This window comes from Acinonyx jubatus, chromosome C1 (genome assembly GCF_027475565.1).
Source record: "Acinonyx jubatus isolate Ajub_Pintada_27869175 chromosome C1, VMU_Ajub_asm_v1.0, whole genome shotgun sequence".
NCBI lineage: Eukaryota > Metazoa > Chordata > Mammalia > Carnivora > Felidae > Acinonyx > Acinonyx jubatus.
In genome coordinates this window covers 77,108,619-77,135,412 of record NC_069381.1, presented here as the reverse complement: position 1 = coordinate 77,135,412, position 26,794 = coordinate 77,108,619, and the positions used below count along the sequence as shown (strand labels likewise).

At 36.7% G+C, this 26,794-nt stretch overlaps 1 protein-coding gene across 13 annotated transcripts in view; it reads right to left on the bottom strand.

Annotated features, from left to right (window-relative positions):
* Positions 1 to 26,794, bottom strand: part of RPAP2 (RNA polymerase II associated protein 2) — a 101,463-nt gene that overhangs the window by 65,473 nt on the left and 9,196 nt on the right. For 11 of the 13 annotated variants that reach the window (XM_053214427.1, XM_053214429.1, XM_053214428.1 and 8 more), the window contains exons 4-7: positions 22,822 to 22,920; positions 22,433 to 22,498; positions 20,456 to 20,544; positions 9,462 to 9,524 (exon numbers count right to left, since the gene is read on the bottom strand). In XM_053214427.1, coding sequence (XP_053070402.1) covers positions 9,462 to 9,524; positions 20,456 to 20,544; positions 22,433 to 22,498; positions 22,822 to 22,920 — 317 coding nt within the window. The remainder of the gene's footprint in view (positions 1 to 9,461; positions 9,525 to 20,455; positions 20,545 to 22,432; positions 22,499 to 22,821; positions 22,921 to 26,794) is intronic. The other 2 variants (XM_053214436.1, XM_027058601.2) reach the window with 1 other exon arrangement.

The window sequence follows — 26,794 nt, the reverse complement described above, 5'->3', positions numbered from 1 at the left end:
ACCACAATTCTCCTCTATTTCCTTTATGCAGTCAATAAGAATTTTTGCTCTAATTTCTGAGAAAGCATTGTATCGTAGTATGGATATGAACTATGTAGATCAGGTGATTGAATTCAATTCTAGGAATAATTTTTCTATGCAATACCAGAAATTACATTTGGCTGGGCATCATGGATATTTAAAAGACAGAGAGAAAAGCTCTTAGAAAGCCAATACAAAAAGGAACAAATAGCAAGTGATTCCAAGAGGACAGGAAAACTCTATAAAATATTTCTGAAGTGACTCAGGAAAAGTGACTTCTAAAGATTACAAAAATGGATTAAATAAAAGTGAATATACAGGGACACCTGGGTGGCTCAGTTGGTTAAGCAACTTCAGCTCAGGTCATGATCTCAAAGCTTGTGAGTTCAAGCCCTGCATCGGGCTCTCCACTCTCAGTGCAGAGCCCACTTTGGACCCTCTGTCTCCCTCTCTCTCTGCCCCCCCGCCCCGCCATTCTCTCTCTCTCTCTCTCTCTCTCTCAAAATAAACATTAAAAATTTAAAAAAGAAAACTATACAAAGAATACACAAAAAATGGAGTGATAATCCATGTTTATCAATAGGGAGACTCAATACTGTCAAGATGTCATTCTCAACTTGATCTACAGATTCAATGTAATCCCAATCAAAATCCCAGCAAGTTATTTGTGGATATCACAAATTGAGTGTAAAGTTTGGGAGGAGGCAAAAGACCAAGAATAGCTAGCAAAATAATGAAGAACAAAGTTGGAGAACTGACATTACCTGACTTCGAGACTATAACGCTACAGCAATGAAGACAGTGTGGTAGTGGTCAAAGAACAGATAAATAGATCACTGGAACAGAATAGAGAACCCAGAAATAGATGCACACAAATATATTCAACTGATCTCTGACAAAGCAGCAAAAGCAATATGAGGGAGAAAAGACCATTTTTTCAACAAATGGTACTGGAATACTGAGTATTCACATGTAAAGAAGTGAATCAAGGGGCACCTGGGTGGCTCAGTGTGTTGGGCCTCTCTGTTGATTTCAGCTCAGGTCACAATCCCAGGGTTGTGGGATTGAGCCCTGTGTTGGGCTCCGCACTGACTGCGGAGTCCACCTGAGATTCTCTTTCTCTCCCTCTGTCCCTCTCCACTGCTTGGACTTTGTCTCTGTCTCTCTCTCTCTAAAACAAACAAACAAACAAACAAACAAACAAACAAACAAGTAAATCAAGACAAAGACTTATACCATTCACAAAAACTAACTCAAAATGTATCATAGAACTAAATATAAAACACAAAACTATACAAAACTCCAACAAGATAATATAGGAGAAACTAGATGACTTTTTAGATAGGACACCAAACACACAATCTATGACTGAAAAAACTGGTAAGCCAGGCTTCATTAAATTAAAAAAATTCTGCTTTGTGAAAGATATTGTCAAGAGAATAAAAAGAAAAACCAGATTAGGAGAAAATATTTGCAAAAGACATACTTGATAAAAGACTATTATCCAAAATATCAAATAACTCTTAAAAGTCACTAAGAAAACACCTCAATAAAAATGGGTCAGAGACATTAAAAGACACCTCACCAAAGAAGATATAAAGATGGCAAGTAAGCATATGAAAAGATGCTCTACATTATATGTCATCAGCAAACTGCAAATTAAAAGAACAGTAAGATACCACTACACTTGTTAGTATAGCTAAAATACAGAACACTGACAACATCACATGCTGGTGAATGTTTGGCGCAAGAGAACTCTCATTCATTCCTGGTGAAAATGCAAAATGGTACAGCCACTTTGAAATACAGTTTGGTGATTTCTTTTAAAACTAAACATACTCTTACCATACAATCCAGAACTCTTACTCCTCGGTATTCACCCAAAGGAGTTGAAAATTTACATCTACATACCATTTGCACCTATGTGGATAGAACTAGAGGGTATTATGCTAAGTGAAATTAGTCAGAGAAAGACAAATATCACATGACTTCACTCATATGAAGAATTTAAGATACAAAACAGATGAACATAGGGAAGGAAAGCAAAAATAATATAACAACGGTGGGGGGGAGACAAAACAGAAAACACTCTTAAATATAGAGAACAAACAGAGGGTTGGTGGAGGGGCTGTGGGAGGGGGGATGGGCTAAATGGGTAAGGGGCATTAAGGAATCTACTCTTGAAATCATTGTTGCACTATATGCTAACTTGGATGTAAATTAAAGATAAACAAATAAATAAGAAAATTTACATCTACACAAAAGCCTGCACACGGATGTTTACAGCAGCTCTATCCATTTTGCCAAAACTTAGAAGCAATTAAGATATCTTTCAGTTGGTGAACGGTTAAATAAACTGTAGTAAATTCAGACAACAGATTATTATTAAGCATTAAAAAGAAACTAGCCACCATCAACCTAGAAAAAGACAGGGAAGAAACTTAAATGCATATTACTAAGTGAAATAAGCCAGCCTGAAAAGAACATATTCTGTATAATTTTACTACCTAATATTCTGGGAAAGGTAAAACTATGGAGATAGTAAAAAGATCAGGGTTGGGGGCGCCTGGGTGGCGCAGTCGGTTAAGCGTCCGACTTCAGCCAGGTCACGATCTCACGGTCCGTGAGTTCGAGCCCCGCGTCAGGCTCTGGGCTGATGGCTCAGAGCCTGGAGCCTGTTTCCGATTCTGTGTCTCCCTCTCTCTCTGCCCCTCCCCCGTTCATGCTCTCTCTCTGTCCCCCAAAAAATAAATAAACGTTGAAAAAAAATTTTAAAAAAAAGATCAGGGTTTATGACAGGTGGGAGATGAATAAGTGGAGCACATAGGATTTTTATGACTATAAAATTACTCTGTATAATAATGTAATTAATGTTGGATTCAAGTCATTATATATTTGTCCAAACCCATAGAATGTACAAAGCTAAGAGTGAACTCTAATGTAAACTATGGGCTTTGGGTGATAATGATATGTCAATACAGGCCCATCAATTGTAACAAATGAGCAATTTTGTTGGGGGATGCTGATAATGAGGGAGGCTATACAAGGGTAGGGGTAAGGAGGGTATATGGGAAATCTCTGTACCTTCCTCTCCATTTTGCTATGAAGCTAATATTGCTCTAAGGAATAAAGTCTATTAATAGAAAAAAAAGTAAATATAAGAAACTAGACATACATGAAAGAGAAGCTAAGGCATTGAATATTAATCCCATTTAAAGGACAAAATAGGGTTCCAATGAAGGCCATGATATTGCAAAAAAGCATTTCAATTAAAAAAAGTTAAGCCAAATGGATAGCTGGAACCACAGGTTATTCGAGTTATGACATTGAAAGGCTGCTAATCAAAAAATGTCAGTTAAAGATATTTTTCTATATAATTAAGCATCAGAGCTGACCACATAATACTGCCTAGATAATCCATTTATCTTGTGTTCAGTCTTAAGCAGAAGAGGCATTGCTATGAACGGACTCTCCTACCAATCCTCTCCTTAAGTTATGGAAGGCACCGCTAACTAATCAAGGCATTCTTTCCCATTATATTCCTTCTAAGCACCACACATCAGGAGACATATGGGATGAAACCAATATTTGCCATCCCTGCTTTAGAGATTCCCCTGTAGTTCAGGAATTCTCCAAGACCAATAATAAAAAATTTAGAAGGAAAGGCAAAATAAGACAATGGGCAATGAGCTGACTGAGAGTAAAATTTTAATCTATTTTTGTTTTTTTCCTTAGTCCCTCAGCCAATTGAGGCATATCCTTTCCCAATCACCCAATATTACCCTGTTTACACTACTTCTTCTACTCACTAAAACTCTAGTTATAGAAGCTACCTTGGGTTGGTGTTCCTCAAAGCAAAGGACTACTTGGATGGTGACTAGCCTTGATTGCCCCAGGGGATATTTATAACTCTCATTAAGAGCTTTTTTGGCCTAAATAATATGCTAACTTTTACAACAGGATTTTATTGCCTCTCACAGGTACCTGTAGTTCTTTCATTCTTCCTATCCCACATCCCCATCCAAGTCTTCCTGGCTAAAATTGTCAAGGTTCAGTGCCTTGCAGCTGCCTGGCATTTAGTCCTATAGGGTCTGAGTATCTCTATAGGTAAGAAAATATGTATAGACAGTGATTCTCAATTGGACTCTTACACTCAACAGCTATCCTACAAATGCAGGGTATATATTCTATTATTCCTTCAAAAATAAAATTCTGAACTATTATATGTATGAATTATGCTGTGTATATTAAGTAATATAAAGAACAGGTTCTTATTCTTAAGGACGTTACAATTTAGTAGGAGAAAAACGCCTGTTCTAAGAGCTTCACAAAGGTTAATCCTCACAAGAATGAGTAGCTACAACTATTATCCCCATGTTACAGATAAAAAAATTTGAGTACTAAAAGAATAAGTAGTGGAAAGCCACATAACTGGTAAGTGGTAAAGCCAGAAATCAAATCAAGACAGCAGGGCTCTTAACTATATTTTGCATCATATAATTTCAGAGAATATATGTTAAGTATCATGAGAGATACATGAACTGCTACAACAAATTACAGAAGAAATAAAAATTGCTTGTTGAGCCAATGAAGAAAAGCTTTAGATTCAGTTGGGTCTATAAAGATTCATATAGTTTATATATAAAAGCCTTTAAGGCTAACTCTATGGATCTGAGGTTTTACTCCATAAACCTTTCCCTTTTTCCTCTTGCCTTTTAGGATATTATCATACTTAAATCTATCTTGAGAAAATAAACACAGAAACCAACAAACCCTGTCCTTCAATCATACAGCTCCCCCCACTCCCTTTTTCATTGTAACCTTTCTTTATAGAAGTCTGCACTGGTTTTCAATTCCACATCTCCTATTCAATCATCAGCCCTCTGCCTCCTGGAATCTGTATGCATTACTCTACTGAGATGTCTCTTGCTAATATTACCAATCACCATAGAAATGCTAAACTTAATGGATATTTTTCAGGGTTCTGTCCCTACCAACCTTTTTAAAGTAGAAGAAAAATAATCAACTTGAGAGGAGAGCTTGAAAGAGTGAGAAAATAGGAATAAATCATGAAGCAAGCCTTGGTGACAGAAGAAAAGAATCAGGAACATAGAAAGTATAAGCAATGAGGCAGAGAAACGAGAGAGGATAAGAAAATAACGTTGAAGGAAATTCTGCTGGATGCACTCAATCATTTAGTTAAGTGGTAGGTTAAATTATCTATAATGAGTTGGGGATTGGGTTCAAAGTTTAAGGAGAGAAGAAAATGTGAGAACTTATCAGAGAGTCAATAAGAAACAAAGAAAAAAACATGTGAACACATGAGTGAGATTACACAGAATAAAATGGAACAGGGCCAAAGGAATTGAAAGAGTGCATGAGGCTTTGGTGTCAGATCTGGGTTTAAATTCCAGATCTATATAAATGAGCCTAGTGTTCTGGGTTAGTCACTAAACCTCTGTGAGCTTCAGTTCCACCACCCATAAAATGAGTAATAACACTTCCAAGGGGTCTTGTAAGGACTGAGACAGCTTATTTAAAGCACTAATGTTCTAAATGAGACAGCTTATCTAAAGCACTTGAGAACTTAATAAAGATCAGGAACCCAACCACAGAAAAAAAGGGTGAGGGAGGAGTTAAGATGGTAGAGGAATTGGGGGACCCTAAGCTTGCCTAGTACCTCAAACACAGCTAGATAAAAATCAAATCATTCTGAACACCCAAGAAATCAATCTGAGGACTGAGAGAACAAAACTGCAAGTCTACAAGTAGAATTGTAGAAGGTAGGAGCTGCGGAGACTTGATTTGGGGGAGGTAAGAACTGCGGGTGCTGTGGAGGGGAAGGAGCCCTGCTTATATAGAGTACCACAAGGTATTAGAAGCAGTGGAACCCCAAATCTGAAGTTGTAGAAGTCTGCCCACTACAGGGGTCCAGCCCGGTTTAGTGGTGCTCCTATGGTGAAGGAGAGTGGAGAACCGAGAGTGGACAGCATGGACTGAGGATCCCCTGGGTCACATGAGGAGAAACAGTTCCCCTCCACTCCCCTTGGGAGTGGCTGCAAGGCCTCTCCAGGGCCAGAAGAATGGATGGCACCAATGTGCTGTGCTGTTGCCAGGCACAGCAGTGGAAACACTGGCTGAGGGCAGTGAATCTTTTTTTTTTTTTAATTTTTTAAATTTTATTTTGTATTTTTTAAATTTATTTTATATTTTTTAAAATTTACATCCAAATTAGTTAGCATATAGTGCAACAATGATTTCAGGAGTAGACTCCTTAGTGCCTATTTAGCCCATCCCCCCTCCCACAACCCCTCCAGCAACCTTCTGTTTGTTCTGCACATTTATGAGTCTCTTCTGTTTTGTCCCCCTTCCTGTTTTTATATTATTTTTGTTTCCCTTCCCTTATGTTCATCTGTTTTGTCTCTTAAAGTCCTCATATGAGTGAAGTCATATCATATCATTTTTGTCTTTCTCTAATTTCACTTAGCATAATATTCTCCAGTTCCATCCATGTAGTTGCAAATGGCAAGATTTCATTCTTTTTGATTGCTGAGCAATACTCCATTGTGTATACATACATATATACATATACATATATATATACATAAACATACCACATCTTCTTTATCCATTCATCCATCGATGGACATTTGGGCTCTATCCATACTTTGGCTATTGTTGATAGTGCTGCTATAAACATGGGGGTGCATGTGTCCCTTCGAGACAAGCACACCTGTATCCTGTGGATAAATGCCTAGTAGTGCAATTGGTGGGTCGTAGGGTAGTTCTGTTTTTAGTGTTTTGAGGAAGAGGGCAGTGAATCTTGATGCAGGCTTTCTGTTCTGCTTTGCCTAAGATCTGAACCACTGTGTGGTCGTGTGACTGCTGTCTTGGACAAGCTGGCAAATGGCAAAAGCATGGCAAGGCCCTCTTCCAGAGGAACAGCTTGGAGCCATGCCAACCAAGTCCCTAAAATTTGGAGTTTAGAAACCCAGCTATGGGTCTGAGACAAAACAACTTGGACATAAACAGGGTGAAGGCAGCCTGGGACATAAGGGAGATAATTGTGTTCTCTTCTGTGAGGGATTCCTGAAGAGTGGTGGGTGCAAGCTCTCTGCTCTGTGGATAAGAGAGCTGAGCAAACCCATTTTGCTCCCCCGTCCATCAGCACTGACTGACCTCAGTGAGCTAACCAGCACCACCAAGTAAAGACCTGAGCTGCTTACGCCAAGCCCCAGCCCTGCTGCACCCTGCTGTGCCCTGCAGGTGTATCTCAATGAGGGCAAGTTGGCCTGAGAAGCAGCACAGAAGCTGGCCCCAGAAGACCAGCACAAACCCCTCGTACACTCCCAACTCCACTGATCATAGAATGCTGCAAAGCTTCAGGTCTAGGGGAAATAGGGTCTAGATTCCTTTTTATTTTTTTTAACTTTTTAGTTTTATACGTATATATATATATTTATAATATATAAATTAGTTATATATATATAATATATATAAATATATATTATAAAATAGAAATATATATATAACTATATAAATACAAATATTGCTTTTATTTTTAGATCTAGCTTCTTTTAACAAGCAGATCAAATCATATTTTGTCTGGACAAAATGACAAGATGTAGGAATACACCCCAAAAGAAAGAGCAGGAGTAGAAGTAACAGCCAGGGATTTAATCAATACAGATAGAAGATGTCTGAACTAGAATTTAAAACAATTATAAGGGCACTAACTGGGTTTGAAAAAAGCATAGAAGACACTACAGAATCATTTACTGCAGACATAAAAGAACTAAAATCCAATGAGGACAAAATTAAAAATGCTATAACCAGGATGCAAACCTGAATGGATGCCATAATACCAAGGATGAACAAAGCAGAAGAATGAATCAGTGATATAAAAGATAAAATCACAAAAAATAATGAAGCTGAAAAGAAGAGGGAAAAACAGGTACTGGATCACGAAGGTAGACTTAGGGAACTCAGCGACGTCTGAAAACGTAATAACATTCATACCATAGGGGACTCAGAAGATGAAGAGACGGAAAAAAGGGGCAGAAGGTTTATTTGAGCAAATTATAGCTGAAAACTTCCCTAATCCGGGAAAGGACACAGACAATGAAATCCAAGGAGCACAGAGAACTCCAATGAAATTCAACAAAAGCTGGCAATCGCCAAGGTATATCATAGTCAAATTCACAAAATACCCAGAGAAGGAAAGAATCTCCAAAGCAGCAAGGGAAAAAAAAGTCCTTAACCTACAAAGGAATACAGATCAGGTTCGCAGTAGACTCATTCACAGAAACTTGGCAGGACAGAAGGGATGGCAGGATATATTGAACATGCTAAATGGGAAAAATGTGCAGCCAAGAATACTTTATCTAGCAGGCCATCATTCAGAATGGAAGGAGAGATAAAGAGTTTCCCAGAAAAACAAAAACTAAAGTTTGTGACCAGTATACCAGCCCTAGAAGATATATTAAAGGGGACTCTTTGGGAGGAAAAAAGACCAAAAGCAACAAAGACTAGAAAGGAACCGAGAATATCACCAGAAACACCAGATTTACAGGTAACACAATGGCTAAATTCATATTTTTCAATATTCACCCTGAATGTAAGTGGACCAAATGTTCCAATCAAAAGATACAGGGTATCAGAATGGATAAAAAAACAAAACAAAACAAGATCCACCAGGGGGGTGCCTGAGTGGCTCATTCGGTTAAGCGTCTGACTTCAGCCTAGGTCATGATCTCACCATTCCCGAGTTTGAGCCCTGCATCAGGCTCTGTGCTGAAAGCTTGGAGCCTGGATCCTGTTTCAGATTCTGTCTGTCTGTCTGTCTCTCTCTATCCTTCCCCACTTGTGCTCTGTCTCTCTCTCTCTCAAGAACAAACATTGAAAAAGTTAAAAAACAAAAAACAAAAAACAGAACAAGACCCACCTATATGCTGCCTACAAGAGCCTCATTTTAGATCTGAAGACACCTGCAGATTAAAAATTAGGGGATGGGGAATATTTATCATGCTAATGGACATCAAAAGAAAGCTGGAGTAGCCATACTTCTATCAAAAAAACTAGATTATTTATTCCTCCAACTTGGGAGGCAATTATATATATATATACAATTCAATATATATAAATCAATTAGTATATAAATATATATATAAGTCAATTAATATAGAAATATATAAATCAATTAGTAACAAGCATATATAAATATGTATCAATAACAAATTTATAAATCAATTAATAACAAGCATAAAGAAACTCATCAATAACAATACAATAGTAGTAGGGGACTTTGACCCCCCCACCCACTTACATCACCGGACATATCATTCTACACAGAAATTTAACAAAGAAACAATGGCTTTGAATGCACCCCAATGCACTAAACAGACATTCAGAACATTTTATCCTAAAGCAGCAGAATATACCTTCTTTTTGAGTGCACATGGAACATTCTCCAGAACAGATCACATACTGGGTCCAAATCAGCCCTTAACAAGTACAAAGAGATCAAGATCATTCCATGCATATTTGTAGACCTCAACACAATGAAACATGAGATCAACCACAAGAAAAAATTTGGAAGTACCACAAAATACATGGAGGTTAAAGAACATCCTATTAAACAATGAATGAGATAACCAGGAAATTAAAGAAGAAATAAAGAAATACATGAAGGCAAATGAAAATGAAAACATAACAGTTCAAAACCATTGGGATGCAGCAAAAGTGGTCATAAGAGGGAAGTATACTGCCATACAGGACTACCTCAAGAAATAAGAAAAGTCTCAAAACAGACCTAACCACATACCTAAAGGTGCTAGAAAAGGAAAAGCAAATAAAGCCAAAAGCCAGCAGAAGGGAAATAATAAAGATCAGAGCAGAAATAAATGATATAGAAACAAAAAGTAGAACAGATAAATGAAACTGGGAGCTTGTTCTTATCAAAGCCAGACTTATCAAAAAGAGAAAGGACCCAAATAAATAAAGTCATGAATGAAACAGGAAAGATCATAACCAAAACCACAGAAAAAGAAATAATCATAAGAGATTATGAAAAATTATATGCCAACAAATTGGGCAAAACCTAGAAGAAATGGACAAATTCCTAGAAACATAGAAACTACCAAAACTGAAACAGGAAGAAATAGAAAATTTGAACAGGCCCATAACCAGCAAAGAAACGTAATCAGTAATGAAAAATCAATACACAAAAGTCCAGGGCCAGATGACTTCCTAGGGGAATTCTACCAGACATTTAAAGAAGAGTTAATACCTATTCTTCTCAAATTGTTCCAAAAAATAGAAATGAAAGGAAAACTTCCAAACTCATTCTACGAGGCCAGCAATACCTTAATTCCAAAACCAGACAAAGAGCCCACTAAAAAGGAGAATTACAGGCCAATATCCTTGATGAACATGTATGCAAAAATTCTCAAAAAGATACTAGCAAATCAAACCCAAGAGTACATTAAAAGAATTATTCACCATGATCAAGTGTGATTTATTCCTGGGCTGCAGAGATGGTTCAATATTTGCAAATTACTCAACGTGATACACGATGTTAATAAAATAAAGGATAAGAACTGGGGCGCCTGGGTGGCTCAGTCCGTTAAGCATGACTTCAGCTCAGGTCATGATCTCACAGTTCGTGGGATCGAGCCTCATGTCGGGCTCTATGCTGACAGTGCAGAGCGTACTTGGGATTCTCTCTTTCTATCTCTGATCCTATCCCACTTGCATGCTCTCTCCCAAAAGTAAATAAACTTAAAAAAAAAAAAGGATAAGAACCATATTATCCTCTCAACAGATGCAGAAAAAGCATTTGACAAAATAAATACAGCATCATTCTTTATAAAAACCTTCAACAAAGTAGGAATAGTGGGAACGTAACTTAAAATCAGAAAGGCCATATACAAAAGACCCACAGCTTATATCATCCTCAATGGGGAAAAACTGAGAACTTTTCCTCTGTGGTCAGGAATAAGACAGGGATGTCCACTCTCACCATTACTACTTAACAAAGTACTGGAAATCTTAGCCTTAGCAATCAAACAACAAGAAAAACATCAACAAGAAAGGCATCACAATCAGCAAGGAAGAATCAAAGTTTCACTATTTGTAGATGACATCATATTCTATGTAGAACCTGAAAGACTACACCAAAAAATTGCTAAACTGATACATGAATTCAGCACAGTCATGGGATATAAAAATCAATGTACAGAAATCTGTTGCATTAATACATATACCAATAATGAAGCAGCAGAAGGAGAAATCAAGGAATCTATCCCATTTACAATTGCACCAAAAACTATAAGATACCTAGCAATAAACCTAACCAAAGAGGGGCACCTGGGTGGCTCAGTCGGTTAAGTGTCCGATTTCAGCTCAGGTCATGATCTCGCAGATTGTGGGTTCAAGCTCTGCGTCAGGCTCTGTGTTGACAGTGTGGAGCCTGGAGCCTGCTTCAAATTCTGTGTTCCCCTTCTTTCTCTGCCTCTCCTCTGCTCACACTCCATCTCTCTCTCTCCCTTTCCCTCTCTCTCTCAAAAATAAACATAAAAAAAAAAATTTAAACCTAACCAAAGAGGTAAAAGGTCTGTACTTTGAAAACTATAGAAAACTTATGAGGGAAACTAAAGAGGACACGAAAAAATGGAAAAACATTCCATGCTCATGGACTGGAAGAATCAAACATTGTTAAAATGTCTATATTGCCTAATGCAATCTACACATTTAATCTTTATCAAAATTCCACCAGGATTTTTCATAGAGCTAGAACAAACAATCCTAAAATTTGCATGGAACCACAAAGACTCCAAATAGCCAAAGCAATCTTGAAAACAAAAAGCAAAGCTGGAGGCATCACAATTCCAGATTTTAAGCTACATTACAAAGCTGCAGTCATCAAGACAGTATAGTACTGGCACAAAACCAGACATATAGATTAAGAGAATAGAATAGAAAACCCAGAAAAGAACCTGCAACTACATGGTCAACTAATCTTCAACAAAGCAGGAAAGAATATTCAATGGAAAAAGGACAATCTCTTCAACAAATGGTGTTGGGAAAGTTGGACAGCAGCATGCAGAAGAATAAAACTAGACTAATTTTACACCACACACAAAAATAAATTCAAAATGGATGAAACACCTAAAATTTGAGACAGGAAACCATCAAAATCCTAGAGGAGAACACAGACAGCAACCTCTTTGACCTCAGCCGGAGCCACGTCTTACTAGACACATCTCCAGAGGCAAGAGAAACAAAAGTAAACATGAACTAGTGGGACTTTATCCAGATAGAAAAGCTTCTGTAAAGCGAAGAAAACAACAAAACTAAAAGGCAGCCTACAGAATGGGAGAAGATATCTGCAAATGACCTATTTGAGAAATAGTAATCAAAATCTATAAAGAGCTTCTCCAACTCAACACCCAAAAAACAAATCATCTAGTGAAGAAATGGGCAGAAGACGTGAACAGACATTTTTTCAAAAAAGACATCCAAATGGTTGACAGACACATGAAAAGATGCACAACATCACTCATCAGCAGCAAATCAAAACCACAATGAGATACCACTTCACACCTGTCAGAATGGCTAAAATTAATAACAAGAAATAACAGGTATTGGCAAGGCTGCAGAGAAAGGGAAACCGTCTTGTACTGTTGGGAATGCAATCTCGTACAGCCACCCTGGAAAACAGTATGGAGGTTCCTCAAAAAGGCAAAAACAAAACTACCCTATAATCCAGCAATCACATTACTAGGCATTTATCCAAAGGATACAAAAATACTGACTTGAAGGGGTATATGCACCCTGATGTTTACAGTAGCATTATCAACAATAGCCAAACTATGGAAAGAGCCCAAATGACTACTGAAGACTGATGAATGGATAAAGGAGATCTGGTATACGTATATATACAAAGGAATATTACTCAGTTATCAAAAGAGTATTTTGCCATTGGCAACAAGTGGATAGAGCTAGAGTATGTTACACTAAGCGAAATTAGTCAGAGAAAGACAAATACCATATGATTTCACTCATAAATGGAATTTAAGAAACAAAACAGATTAACATAGGAAGGGGGGGGAGAAGACAAAAAGAATGAAGCAAACTATAAGAGACTCTTAACAATAGAGAACAAACTAAGGGTTGATGGTGGGGACGTGGATTAGATGGGTGATGGGTATTAGGGGCACTTGTTATAATGAGCACTGGGTGTTATATGTAAGTGATAAATCACTGAATTCTATTCCTGAAACCAATATTGCACTCTATGTTAACTAACTAGAATTTAAATAAACATTTTAAAAGAAAAAAAAAAGATGACTGTCACTTGGGAAGGTAGACATGGTAGAAGGTTAAGGGAGAAAGAATCTGGGATTGTTTGAATGGACAATACTGTAACTGCTGACTGTGGAGCTCAAGAAAACAAATTTAATGAAAGTCTGTCCAACCTAGAAGAATAGAGCTAAGGTAGAGACAGGAGGTCAAAATGAGGTTACAAAGCATACTCAAGAGTGATAGCTGTAGATGAGATAGAGGTTGTGGTCACAACGGGAAGCTCTTATTTCAAGATCTTGTAGGGAGAATAGCCCATATAAGAGTAAGTCTATGTATGGCTGAATTAAGAGATAATCAAAATGTAAACACTATTCTGAATCATGAATGCAGTTTAAGATAATTTTATGAGAAATACCCAGCTACATAACAACATTTAAGGAAAAACACTTAAGAATTAAGAAAAAAAAAAAAAAACCCTCAATTTCTAAAGGTAAGGGGAAAGCCAGAATATACAAAGTGCCTACCATATGGTAGGTGGCCTTGGCTTTCTTTCTTTTTTTTTTTTGTGGTGTAATATACATTACATAAAATTTACCATTTAAACCATTTTTAATTATAGTTCAGTGGCATTAAGTACATTCGTATTTTTGTACAACTATCACCATCATCCATTTCCAGAATATTTTCATCTACCCACACTTTGTCCTAGCTGTTTTTTATACAACTTCACTTAATCCTCATATAACTTATGGCTTTTTTTTCTTTACAGATGAGGAATCTGAAGTTTTGAGAGGTTAAGCAATTAACTAGTAAATCTAGGATTCGAATTTGGATCTTTCAAAGTTCAAGCTCTTTCTACAACATGCTGCCTGTAAAATCAGAAAAAAGACTTTAAAAAGTTGTGAGGGTACTACCTTTGTTTAATCTTTCTCATAGGAACTCAATATACTTTACAAGTGACTATTTTCCCCTCCTTTGTTTCATTTTTCTTACTTCAGGTAAAGAAAACTATATTGAACATTGTTTCTAGATATTTGATGAGTAATCTTAACAGTCTCCCTGATACCCAGTCTGTAAAATGGAGAATAATATGTGACACTAAAATAAATTAGATTGGCACTTAATAAGGTTATTAAATGAAAGGTTCAATATAAAAATTGTTTTATTGTTTTGCTATAGCTGTTTAGAAATGAGGCACTAAGTTATATTGCGTTCTTTTCTATCCTTAAATGAAATTCAAAAGCTATTTGTTAAAAGTGCCATGTCTCTTTTCAAAACGTTTTAATGTTTATTTTTGAGAGAGAGAGAGAGAGAGAGAGAGAGAGAGAGAGAGAGATTGTACAAGTGGTGGAAGGACAGAGAGGGAGACACAAAATCTGAAAGCAGGCTCCAGGCTCTGAGCTGTCAGCTGAGAGCCTGATGCAAAGCTTAAAACTGTGAACTATGAAATCATGACCTGAGCCGAAGTCAGACACTTAACCCACTGAGCCACCTAGGTGCCCCTCTTTTTTTTTTTTAAGTTTATTTATTTATTTGGAGGGAGAGAGAGCACATGGGGGAGAGAGAGAGAGAGAGAGAGAGAGAGAGCACGCGTGCGCGGGAGAGAGAACCCAGAGCAGGCGCCACACTGTCAGCACAGAGCTCAGTGCAGGGCTCGAACTCACGAACTGTGAAATCATGACCTGAGCCAAAACCAAGAGTCGGATCCTTAACCAACTGAGCCACCCAGACACTGCAAAAGTGCCATTTCTCTTTGTTCTATGTATCTTCCATTCCCCTCGAAGTTTACATTGCCCCGGATTATTCTCAATCTGATAGGACCTCAACTTAAAAAATAAAAATCATGTTAGTTAAAGAATACCTTCAAACTCCTTCTTCATAAACATTTTAATGTTATTTTCACCGAAGTATAAATTACATGATTAACTGCAACTTTAGCAATATAAATCTAAAACTAGAAATAACTTGTGCCAAAATAACCTTGTGTGTATATATGCACATATATGTGTTTGTATCACTCAGAATATGTGTACTATACATAAACTAACAAAAGCAGCAGGCTACAATTCCCCCCTGTGGTGGAAATTTTTCAAATATAATATGAGACATGTTAAAACCTCTTTAAGACAAGTTTTTATTCTGTACACCCAGCAACAGAAGTGGCTGTTCAGGAAGAGGTTAGAGAAGTTGTTCTGCAGAGGTTTTTGGCTTCCGCACCTCTGAGATTATACTGTTTATTGCCAAGAAGCATGTGTGAAAATCCCCTACTCTGGGCCACATGATGGCGCTTTTAGCTCTGTCAGCATTAGCCATTCACCCCATTTTGATCTTTTAAACTATAATTTGATTCTCAACATTTGTCCTTCCTTCTTAGTTTTAACTCCTGATTTTTTAAGTTACAGAGAAACCGCTTTCCTTCAAAGATTTGTCAGAGCCTGTAGTGAACAAAACAGGATTTATAAATGGAACTATATGACTATCTAAATGAGCGTACTGTCTAAGAGGAACAAATATGTGGTCTGTCTCTGGCCACCAAGTGGGTGAAAAATTTCTAACTCACAACATGAGATGCATCATACTGCGTCATGACCCAGTCCATCTAGGTCAATGTTCTGTCTCTGACACGGCATCAGGAGACATTTTGGGAGAAGCACTGCTGTTCTTCATGACATTGAAGATACACTCCACATATTTTTTCATATCTTAATAATAAAAATGAGGGACTTGAAAACCTCTAAGGCACCTTCTGACTCCAAAGCCTCAAGAGAAGTATGGAGCTAGAATTCATGAATTTCTCTATATCCTTCTTAAAGCTACTTACACATTTTAAGCAATGAGATACACAGCCTTCTATGGTATAAAATAGTATCTTAGCAGTGTTAAGGGACACTAAAGATTTTAGTATTTTGGAGTCTGGTGAATAAATTTATATTAGCTTTCATAGCAATATAAGACTAAATTGAGTCAAATTCAACATTCTGTTTCCAAAGAGTATGGAAGATCATAGTGTCCCTGAAGATGCCAACTTCAAGTTGTTCTGAACATGCTATAATATATTCCTGGGTTTCTTCATAATTTAAGAACTCTGTTCCAATCTTTCATCAGCCTTTATCTTTATAGACTGAAGAGTTCAAATTATTCAAGTCAGTAACATTTATTCTAAATTCTTAAATGAGACAGACTTCCCTACAAAATTTTCCCAGTCTTATGCTTACAATTTTAATTTTCACCACTTTTTATAAATAAGACATTTCCTATCTAGGAAACTTTCACTACAGTAGCAGTTGACTGACTCAGAACTGCAAAACATTAGAACTAAAGGGAACTAAGAGTTTAATTGCAACTTTCTACTTTACCAATGAGGAAACTGAGACTTAGTGTTGATAAGAGACTTTCCTATAGTGAAACAACTAAAAACCTAAGCTGGATACAACAAAACAGTACTTAAAAAAATTTTTTTTTTAATGTTTATTCATTTTTGAGAGACAGAATAAAGCATGAGCTGGAGGGGGGCTGAAAGAGAGGGAGACAGAATCCAAAGCAGGCTCTAGGCTCTGAGCTGTCAGCATAGAGCCCAATGTGGGGCTCGAACTCACTGACCGCTAGATCATGACTTGAGCCAAAGTCAGATGCTTAACCGACTGAGTCACCCAGGCGCTCCAAGAGTACTTTTAAAACTGCATATTAGAATTTTAAAACTGCATATTAGAATTGACCAACCAATTAAGTGGATTGCTAGCAGCATTTAAAAAAAAAAAAAAAAAAAAAAGCAACAGAGTAGGAGCACCTGAATGGCTCATGCAACTGGGCTTCTGCCTCTTGACTTCAGTGCAGGTCATGATTCCGAGGTCATGGAATGGAGCCTGCATTTGCTTCTGCCCTGACAGCACAGCCTGCTTGGGATTCTCTTTCTCCCTTTCTCTCTACCCCTCCCCTGCTTGTTCTCTTTCTCGCAAAATAAATAAATAAACGTTAAAAGGAAAAAAGCAATAGAGTAGAAAGTATCAGGCTGTTCAAGTAATGAGGATAAATATCATTTTATAAAACTTTGTTTCAGTTACATGTGTACTGAATCATAACATAAAATATACTTATAGTGGTCAAAAATTTTGGAAATCATTGCAATAAAATACTCAATTCTTTGAGTAGATTTAAAATTTTGCTCTTATTTTTAAAATTTAAAATTGCTTAATAATTATTAATATCAATAAAATAAAATCAACAATAAAACAATTATGATTATGATTTATTTATGAAGGTGATGCAAGTTATTATGATGATGGCTTACTTTAAGCTAATTAAAAACATCTCTGCCATACTAAATGCTGCTATTTAAAAGAAACCATTTTTCCCCTTTAAAGGAGATAGGTTTTGAAGTGTTATACCCCATACTATATGCGAAGAGACTTTCTTTAAAAGTCATATTTCTGGGGGCGCCTGGGTGGCTCAGTCGGTTGAGCAGCCGACTTCAGCTCAGGTCATGATCTCGCAGCCCGTGAGTTTGAGCCCCACGTCGGGCTCTGTGCTGACAGCTCAGAGCCTGGAGCCTGTTTCGGAGTCTGTGTCTCCCTCTCTCTGACCCTCTCCCGTTCATGCTCTGTCTCTCTCTGTCTCAAAAATAAATAAACGTTAAAAAAAGAAAATTAAAAAAAAAAGTCACATTTCTCTAGAGCTTATATGTGCAACAGCTAGAAAAGCTCTTTAAAATAATATGAATTCTAGAATTCTGATCATTAGAACACATAAAATATAATAAACATCCTCTGAAGACACAGTGACCTCTAGTGGATTCATGAAATAAACCGACATAATTCATGCCCATAAGAATTTATAAATTAAAGTAACATGCAACCAAATATAAAAGATACTAATATGATTATATACTGACAAGTATTACACATAAATAAGGGCTACAGTTAATACTATGTACATTGTGACAAATGTTTATTTATAGATTATTGGTTACTTCAAATCAAAGAGAAATATAATAGAATCCTAGCAACGTTCAGAACCTATCACAAGCTTAAGAAATATATTTAATTTTTCTGAGATTGTTTGATAAAGATGTTAGATTAAATTGTTTCTAAGGACCTTTCAGCTCTTTAATTATGATCCTTTCTTCTTTAACTCATCTTGTACATCAATGTCAGATCAAATTCTGTTCAAAAGTGTTTGATGGCTCCCCAATACTTGTCCCCATTAGAATAAGTACAAATTTGTTTCACTTGTATATTTATTATGCCATCCAATTAAAATTTCAATTTAAACTCATAGGTTGAGTTTCATTAAGTGTGTGTGTGTGCTCGTACAGGTATGGACAGCCTGCCAGTACTAAGCACTTACTACAAACATTGCATGTAAATTAAAATGGTTTTTTGAGGGAAACCAAAGCCATTTTCATTTTTCTTTTTTGGTGAGGTAGGGAAGGGCATATCGATAAGGTAGAATTTCAAGAACTACAAATAAAGTGACAGACCTTCATGTTCTAGGAAAGGTGGGTATTATGAACATATTAGAAGAAGATTTTAGAAAAAGGTTAGAGAGAAGAACTATTTTCAATTAGCTAAAGCAAGTACCAATAACTACATCTGAAGAATATAAAGATGACAGGAAGGGTAGTTTGGTAAATGGTTTTGAAGCAGGGATGAGGATGAGCTAAAGTAGCAAGTAGAGAAGATATCACTGGAAACAAAGTTAGGGATAACTTAAGGAAACAGTGGTCTTAACAGCTGGGGAATAGAATACAGCAATATGTGTAGCTGTCATAAGGTTGAAAAGGCGATGAGCAGATCTAGCCAAAGAAATGCTAGGAAAGGAGAAAAAAGGGATGCCCGGGTGGCTTAGTCAGTTGAGTGTCTGACTCCTGATTTCAGCTCAGGTCATGATCTCAGGGTCATGAGATCAAGCCACATGTCAGGCTCCACACTCATCAGTGAAGTGTGCTTCATATTCTTTCTCTCCCTCTCTTTCTCTGCCCCTCTTCCCACTTGCGCTCTCTTTCTCTAAAGGAGAGTAAAAGAGACAAAAAGTGATAGTTAAGAAAGTGCTCGTAGCTCCCCATTCACCTTGGACAATGCTACAACCTTTATTCTTCAAATAAGAAAGGCTAGTGGAGAAATAGTGAACAATTTAGTCTTCACTATGTGTAATACAATTAACAAAGGCTATGGGGTGGTATGTTTTACATATTCTAAACCACACAGCATTGGATCTGCAGGCAAAGGTGTCAGCCAACAAAGGGACTGTCATAAGTACAAATGATGCTAGTTCAAACTACAGTGGTTTCATACTACCTTGTGCATCAGATAAGACTTTAATAAGAGGTGTTTTTTTTTTTAAGGCAAATATCTTTAGTTACCTTGCATCACATTACATTTATGTCACTAAGTTTATTTAGCACTGATACTATTTTACCACAAATAACACTGCCTTGTGTTATAATATTCTTTATGAAGCATGAGTTGAGACCTTATCTCATTTAAGCTTGTCTGAATTTAGACAATACAGTTTGATTACATAACAATTTTTGTTACCTTTACTGTATTATGGCATTTGTCCCTCAATAATAAATTTTCTCTCAAATTCAGCAACTACTAAAATGTTGTAAATGTTTAAACATTTCCCAAGTGGCAAACCCCAGGAATATTCATAAACATTTTGCTAAAAATTAAATTGGATTTCTTTAAATTTATAAAATACTGTACTGATTTTTAATAAAGATTGAATGAATTAGTTACCTGAACTTTTTAACCTTAGTACATAGTTTTCTAACAACAAAACAAGTTCAGTGGATCCTCAGTTTTAGTATCCTGAAAAACTTTAACATTCTTACTCTAGAATTATAATATTAATAGGGTTAATAGAAATAACTTGCAAAGTTCTGAAACACCTGAAAGCAAAGTTCAGGTGTTGTGATTAAAACAACAAAGAAACAACTTTTATATTTACTTTCTGATTTTAAGTGTAAAATCCTTAATAACTAAGCTAAAAATATAACCATTTCTCCACAATGAAAATGTGTATGATGGTAACATTCTTAGGAAATTACAACTACTCTCTATACATCCCAAAAAGTAGAAAGAAATTATTGGAATATATGAACAAATGTATATGTAATGATTTAAATTACCTTTCCTCTTCTCGAACCCATACTGGAGTTTTAGGAATTTGTGCTTCAAAAAACTTAGATGCTTTGTAACAAAAATTGCTGCAAAAACACTGAAAAACATTTTAAAATCAGAAAATTTTTTTTCTTACTGTGAAACACAACTAACTTATGTACAGAAGAGAGTATAAAACATAAACATGTAGTTCAAAGAAAATAATGAAAACCCATGAATCTACCAACCAAGGTAAGAATAAGGTATAGTACCTTCGAAGCTCTATTATGTGTCCATCCTGGATAGCATCACTTTCGACATTCCCCAGAGGTAACCACTATCATATTCTGTGTTCCTTATTCCCTTGCTTTCCTTTAGTTTTGCTATCTATAGAAACATCCCTACAAAAGATACCATTTAGTTTCAACCAATTTTAAACTTTGTCTGAATGTAATCATACTGTTATGTTCTCTGAGTTTTTTGTTCCAAGTTATAGTTTTCAGATTTTTGTAGTTGTGGCTTATATATACATTACATTCAATTGTGTAAGTATATTACCATTTATTTATTATGAATAATTGAGTTGTTTCTAACTTTTCTGCTATCTCTACAATGTGACTATAAGCACTTTAAGAATTTTTAAAATTAAAAAAAATTGTGGTCAAATACACCAAAATTTACCATCTAAATTGTTTTTAAGTGTTACAGTTCAGCGGCATTAAACACCTTCTCACCGTAGTACAACCATTACCATGATCCATCTCTAGAACTCTTTTTATCTTGCAAAACTGAAACTGTACACCCATTAGACAATAACTCATTTCTGCCTCCTCTTATAATCTCCATTCTACATTCATAACTATGTATCTGACTACTCTAGTTACCTCATGTAAGTGGGATCATTTAATATTTGTCCTTTTGTGCAGGCTTATTTCACTTAGCATCATGTCTTCAATGTTTATCCATGCATGTGTCGGTATTTCCTTCCTTAAGAAGGTTGAATGATAGTATATCATATATTTTGTTAACCCAACTAGGAAGAAATGGGCAAGAAATTCTTTAAAATATATACCAAGAATAGAAAAGCCTGGTCATAAAAAATGTGTGAACTTGACTTTACTAGATAATACCAAAGAAGTTCTCAAAAAAGTTGCACCAATTTTATTTAACCAGCAGTTAAAGAGTTTCTAATATTGTCAAATTTTTATAATTTTGCTAATTTGGAGACTGTAAATCAATGTTTTTATTTGCTTTTCCCCTGATTAATAAGGCTGAGCATCTTTTCATATTTCATTATCAAGTTCCTTCTATAAAATTTCTACAAGGTTTTCTGTCTTTTCCTGGTTATGAATCTTTAGTCAGTTATATGTGAGAAATACATTTCCTTCTAATTTATCTCATCTTTTCACTCTTTTGTGGAAACTTCCAATAAGCAAATGTTTTTAATTTTAATGTAGAAAACATCAATTTTTCCTCTATGGTCTGTAATATTTCTATCTTATTTAAGAAATTCTCTGAGTTTATAAAGATACTTTCCCATATTCTCTTCAAAAAGATGTTTATCTTTTAAATTTAAGTCTGTAGCCTACCTAAAATTGATTTTTTTTATGTACACTGAAATAAGGATCAATTTCCATTTTTTTCCATTTGGATAACTACTTCTGTCAGTACTATTTTTAAAAAAAATTCATCCTTTCTCTACTGATCTACAATACTCCTGTTGTCACATATAAAGTGTCCTCATATGTGGTTAATCTGTTTCTGGCTCTCTATTCTATTCCATGACTTACTTGCCTGAATTTTGCCGGTATACACTTTTAATTTTTAAACGTCCAAATATTAATTAAAGCATAAGCAGTTTTTTCTAACACCTTGAAGGCAATATTCACAAATAAACTTTTAACATGACAACCATCTAAAAGGCAAACTTCTAAACAATTATTTTTAGAATTCCATTTAGTGTATTAAAAATTAACTGCCACATTGAAAAAAGCCTTTAAGCTTACCTTTCTTTCAGTAATATCATAGACTTTATTGGTTTTGGTAGAAATCTTATACTTCTGTTTTGGTACCTAAAGAAAAGAAAGTACAGCTTAAGAAGAATTCAAGTAATAAACATAAACTTTGTTGTAAGATTAAATCATCTACAAATCTTTGGTTAATTCAGGTAATTAGTTCATGACCTCAGTTCTATTTCTTGTACTATCTACAAAGTACTTTGTTAAATATAAAAAATTAAAGCTTCTATTTTACTTTATTATACTTTATTTTTTTTATTTCAGAGAGAGAGAGCATGTGAGCAGGGGAGCCTGATGAGGGGCTTAATCCCACAACCCACCCAACCAATTGAGCCACCCAAGTGCCCCTAAAGCTTCTATTTAAAAAAATTACTTACAATTCCTAGTTTTTTCTGACATAACGGATAACCGCAGAGCTTGATAATAGAACGCTCATCCACGACATCGCTGTAGTGAGCAGGTGTGATGAACTTCCCCTATAATGAAATGAGAGGGGCATTCCCCCACTAGATTATTAGAAAAGTTCATTTATCAGCTCTCTAAGCCTCACAGAGCTCATCTGAAAATTCCGGGATAATAACAGTCTATCTTATAAATATGATGTTAGAATAAGAGGAGAAAATAAAGGTAATAAACGTAGAAAAACATCTGACAAACAGTAAGCACTCAAAAATGTTAGCTATTAAAAAAACAAACAAAAATAGCCCAAAAAAACTTCTGTCTCAGGAGATTGAATCATTGTAGGTAAGTACTTCATGAAGTAATTCTGAGGCAGGAAAAAGAATTGGTGCTATAGTCATTGCTATACCAAAGCAAAATACTGAAAAGTTTATTTTATTTAAAAAAATATTAAAAAATAAACCATGGAAAATAAAATATAATTTACCTATTTTTGAAGCACAGTCTTAAAAAACAAAGTGTATCAAACATGTCATTGTGATTCCTGACAAATTTTTGTGCAAAATTTTCCAGTTTCTGAAAAATGTGTATAGGAGACTGGTGAGATGGTACTTATAAGCTAACACCAAATACTTTCTTTGATATCTTCACCTTCAAATCTCAACTCTTGTTTCATAACTTTGAGATCACTTTTGAACAAGTTTTTCTGTTTTCCCAGGGACTGAACAACTTTTTATTGAGAGTGATATAAGGTATTTGTTTCAAATGAAGCATTTCTGGTTTGTCTTTGTTTTTATGGCATCATGCATGCAGATTCTGATGTAGTTACATGTATCAATTTAAATACTGTCACATTAGAGGGAAGGAGTCAAGATGGCTGAGCAGGAGGGGGATCCTATGCTTACCACATCCCTGGAACACAGCTAGATAAATATCAAATCATTCTTAACACCCAGGAAATCGATCTTAGGACTGAGAGAATAAGATGCACAGCTAGGGGGAGAAAAGAGGACATATTGTGGAAGGCAGGAAGGGCGAAGATGTGATTTGGGAGAGAAAATAATCAGTGGTGCTGTAGAAAGGAGAGAGCCCTAATTAGGAGAAAGGAGAGAAAGAGAGGGAATGAGCAGGATGCAGGGCATTGCACAAGGAAAACATTTTGCCAAAACCCCTGATGGGGAAAAAGAGAGGGGCTGATTATCCCAAGTTTTTACAAGCAGTGGAGCTCAAAGTCTGGTTTTAGAAGTCTGACCCATCATTGGGGTGGAGGCTGTAGGGCACAACGGTGCTCCTGTGGAGAAGGAGGGCAGAGGCCAGGGAGCAGAGAGCATGGTCTGAGGATGCCCTGGGTTGTACTGGCAGAGACAGTTTCCCCTCTTGGAGTGCATTTGGGAGAGGTAGCACTGCCTCTCCAGGGACAAGAGGGCCGGCAGGTACCACTGAGCTGCCCCATTCATTAGGATAGGAACAGAGACAGCTGTGGAGGGCAGCTAACCTGGACAGTGACTTTTTGCTGTGTTTTACCATAAACTTCAAGCCCAGTGAATTTGTGCCACTGCCCTTCTGGGACAAACTGGCACCAGCCCCAGTGTTGTGAGACCCTTCCCCAGAGGATCAGAGTAGGTCCATGCCACACTGGGTGCATAAAATATGGAATTTTGAAACCTAGACATCGCACCTGAGATAAACCATAGTAGCACTGCACCACCAGATGGGCAGATGAGTCGGACACAGACAGGGTGAAGGAAGAGATCTGAGGAATGCTTGGGACAAATGACGGGAGATTGTTTGCTCTTCTGTGAGCACTTCCTGAACAGTGGTGGGTACAAACTCCCCTCTCTGGGGACTAGAGAGCCAGCTGATGCCATTTAGCATGGATGGACTTCAGTGAGCAGTAAAGAGCCCACAGTAGAGGCTTGAGCTGCTTACACCAAGTCCTGTCCTCCCTGAGCTCTTCAGGTGCTTCTGAACTAGGGTCATTATGTCTGAGAGTCAGAGCAGCAGCAGGTCACCCTCCCAGAAGACCAGCACAACGGTCCTCCACACCCACCAAGTCTACTAACCACAGAATGCTGCAAAGTGTCAGCTCTAGGGGAAACAGGATCTATACTCTTAATAAGCTGACCAAAACACAAATACTTAAAACTAATCACACAGTGGACAAGGTACAAACACTCCCCATTACAGACAAGGAGAAATTCTGCAGAGGACAGAAAGAGCACCCAAAACACAATGGCAGAGTGCACACAGCATACACCAGAAACACTTCCTGAAGTGCTAGGCCCTGGACAGTATATGACCTCTTCTTAATACACACACCTATTACTGTTAGAAGCAGGACATATAACAGGCTTTCCTAACAGAGAGAAGACAGAGACCTAGACAAAACGCCAAGATGGAAAAATTCATCCCAGAAGAAAGAACAAGAAGAGGTCATGGCCAGGGATCTAATCAAAACAGATATAAGTAATATACCTGAACCAGAATTTATTTATTTATTTTTTTTTTAATTTTTTTTTCAACGTTTATTTATTTTTTTGGGACAGAGAGAGACAGAGCATGAACGGGGGAGGGGCAGAGAGAGGGAGACACAGAATCGGAAACAGGCTCCAGGCTCTGAGCCATCAGCCCAGAGCCTGACGTGGGGCTCGAACTCACGGACCGCGAGATCGTGACCTGGCTGAAGTCGGACGCTTAACCGACTGCGCCACCCAGGCGCCCCATAGAATTTAAAACAATAATCATAAGAATACTAGCTGGGCTTGAGACAGCATAGAAGACACCAGGCAGTCCCTTACCGCAGAGATAAAAGAGCTAAAAATTAGGCCGAAATAAGAAATGCTATAACTGAGATACAAAACTGACTGGTATAATGAACACAAGGATAGAAGAATCAGAGGAACAAATAAGTGATATAGAAGATAAAATTATGGAAAATAATGAGGCTGAAAGGAAGAGGGAAAGGAAAATACTGGATCAGGAATGTAGACTTAGTGAATTCAGTGACCCCATAAAGCATAGTAACATTAGTATCACAGGAGTCCCAAAAGAAGAGAGGAGAAAAAGGAAAAGAAAGTTTATTTGACCAAATTACAGCTGAAAACTTCGCTAATCTGGGGAAAGAAACAGACATCCAAGACCAGGAGCTATAGAGAACCCCCATCGAAATCAACAAAAGCAGGCCAACACTAAGACTACTGTAGTAAAATTGGCAAAGTACAGACATAAGCAAAGAATCCTGAAAGCAAGGAAAAGAAATTCCTAACCTAAGAGGGAAGACAAATAAGGTTAGCAGCAGATCTCTCCACAGAACCTTGGCAGGCCAGAAGGGAGTGACATGATATATTCAACATGCTGAATGGGAAAAGAGCAGCCAAGAATACTTTATCCAGCAAGGCTGTCAACCAGAAAAGGAGAGATAAAGAGTTTCCTAGACACACAAAAACTAAAGGAGTTCATGACCACTAAACCAGCCCTGCAAGATATATTAAATGGGACTTTTTTGAGTGGGAAAGAAATACGAAAAGCAACAAAGACTAGAAAGGAACAGAGAACATCACCAGAAATATAACTTTACAAATAATACAATGGCACTAAATCAAATCTATCAATAATCTCTCTGAATATAAATGGACTAAATGCTCCAATCAAAAGACAGTATTAGAATGGATAAAAAACAAAACCTATCTATATGCTAGCTACAAGATACCCATTTTAGACTTAAAGACACTTGCAGATTGAAAGTAAGGGGATGAAGAACCATTTATCATGACATGCTAATGGATGTCAAAAGAAAGCTGGAGTAGCCATACTAGATAAACTAGATTTTAAACCAAAGACAGTAACAAGAGATGATGAAGGGCACTGTATCATAATAAAAGGGTTTACCCAACAAGATCTAATAATTGTAAATAATTATGTCCCCAACTTAAAGCACCCAAATATATTAAC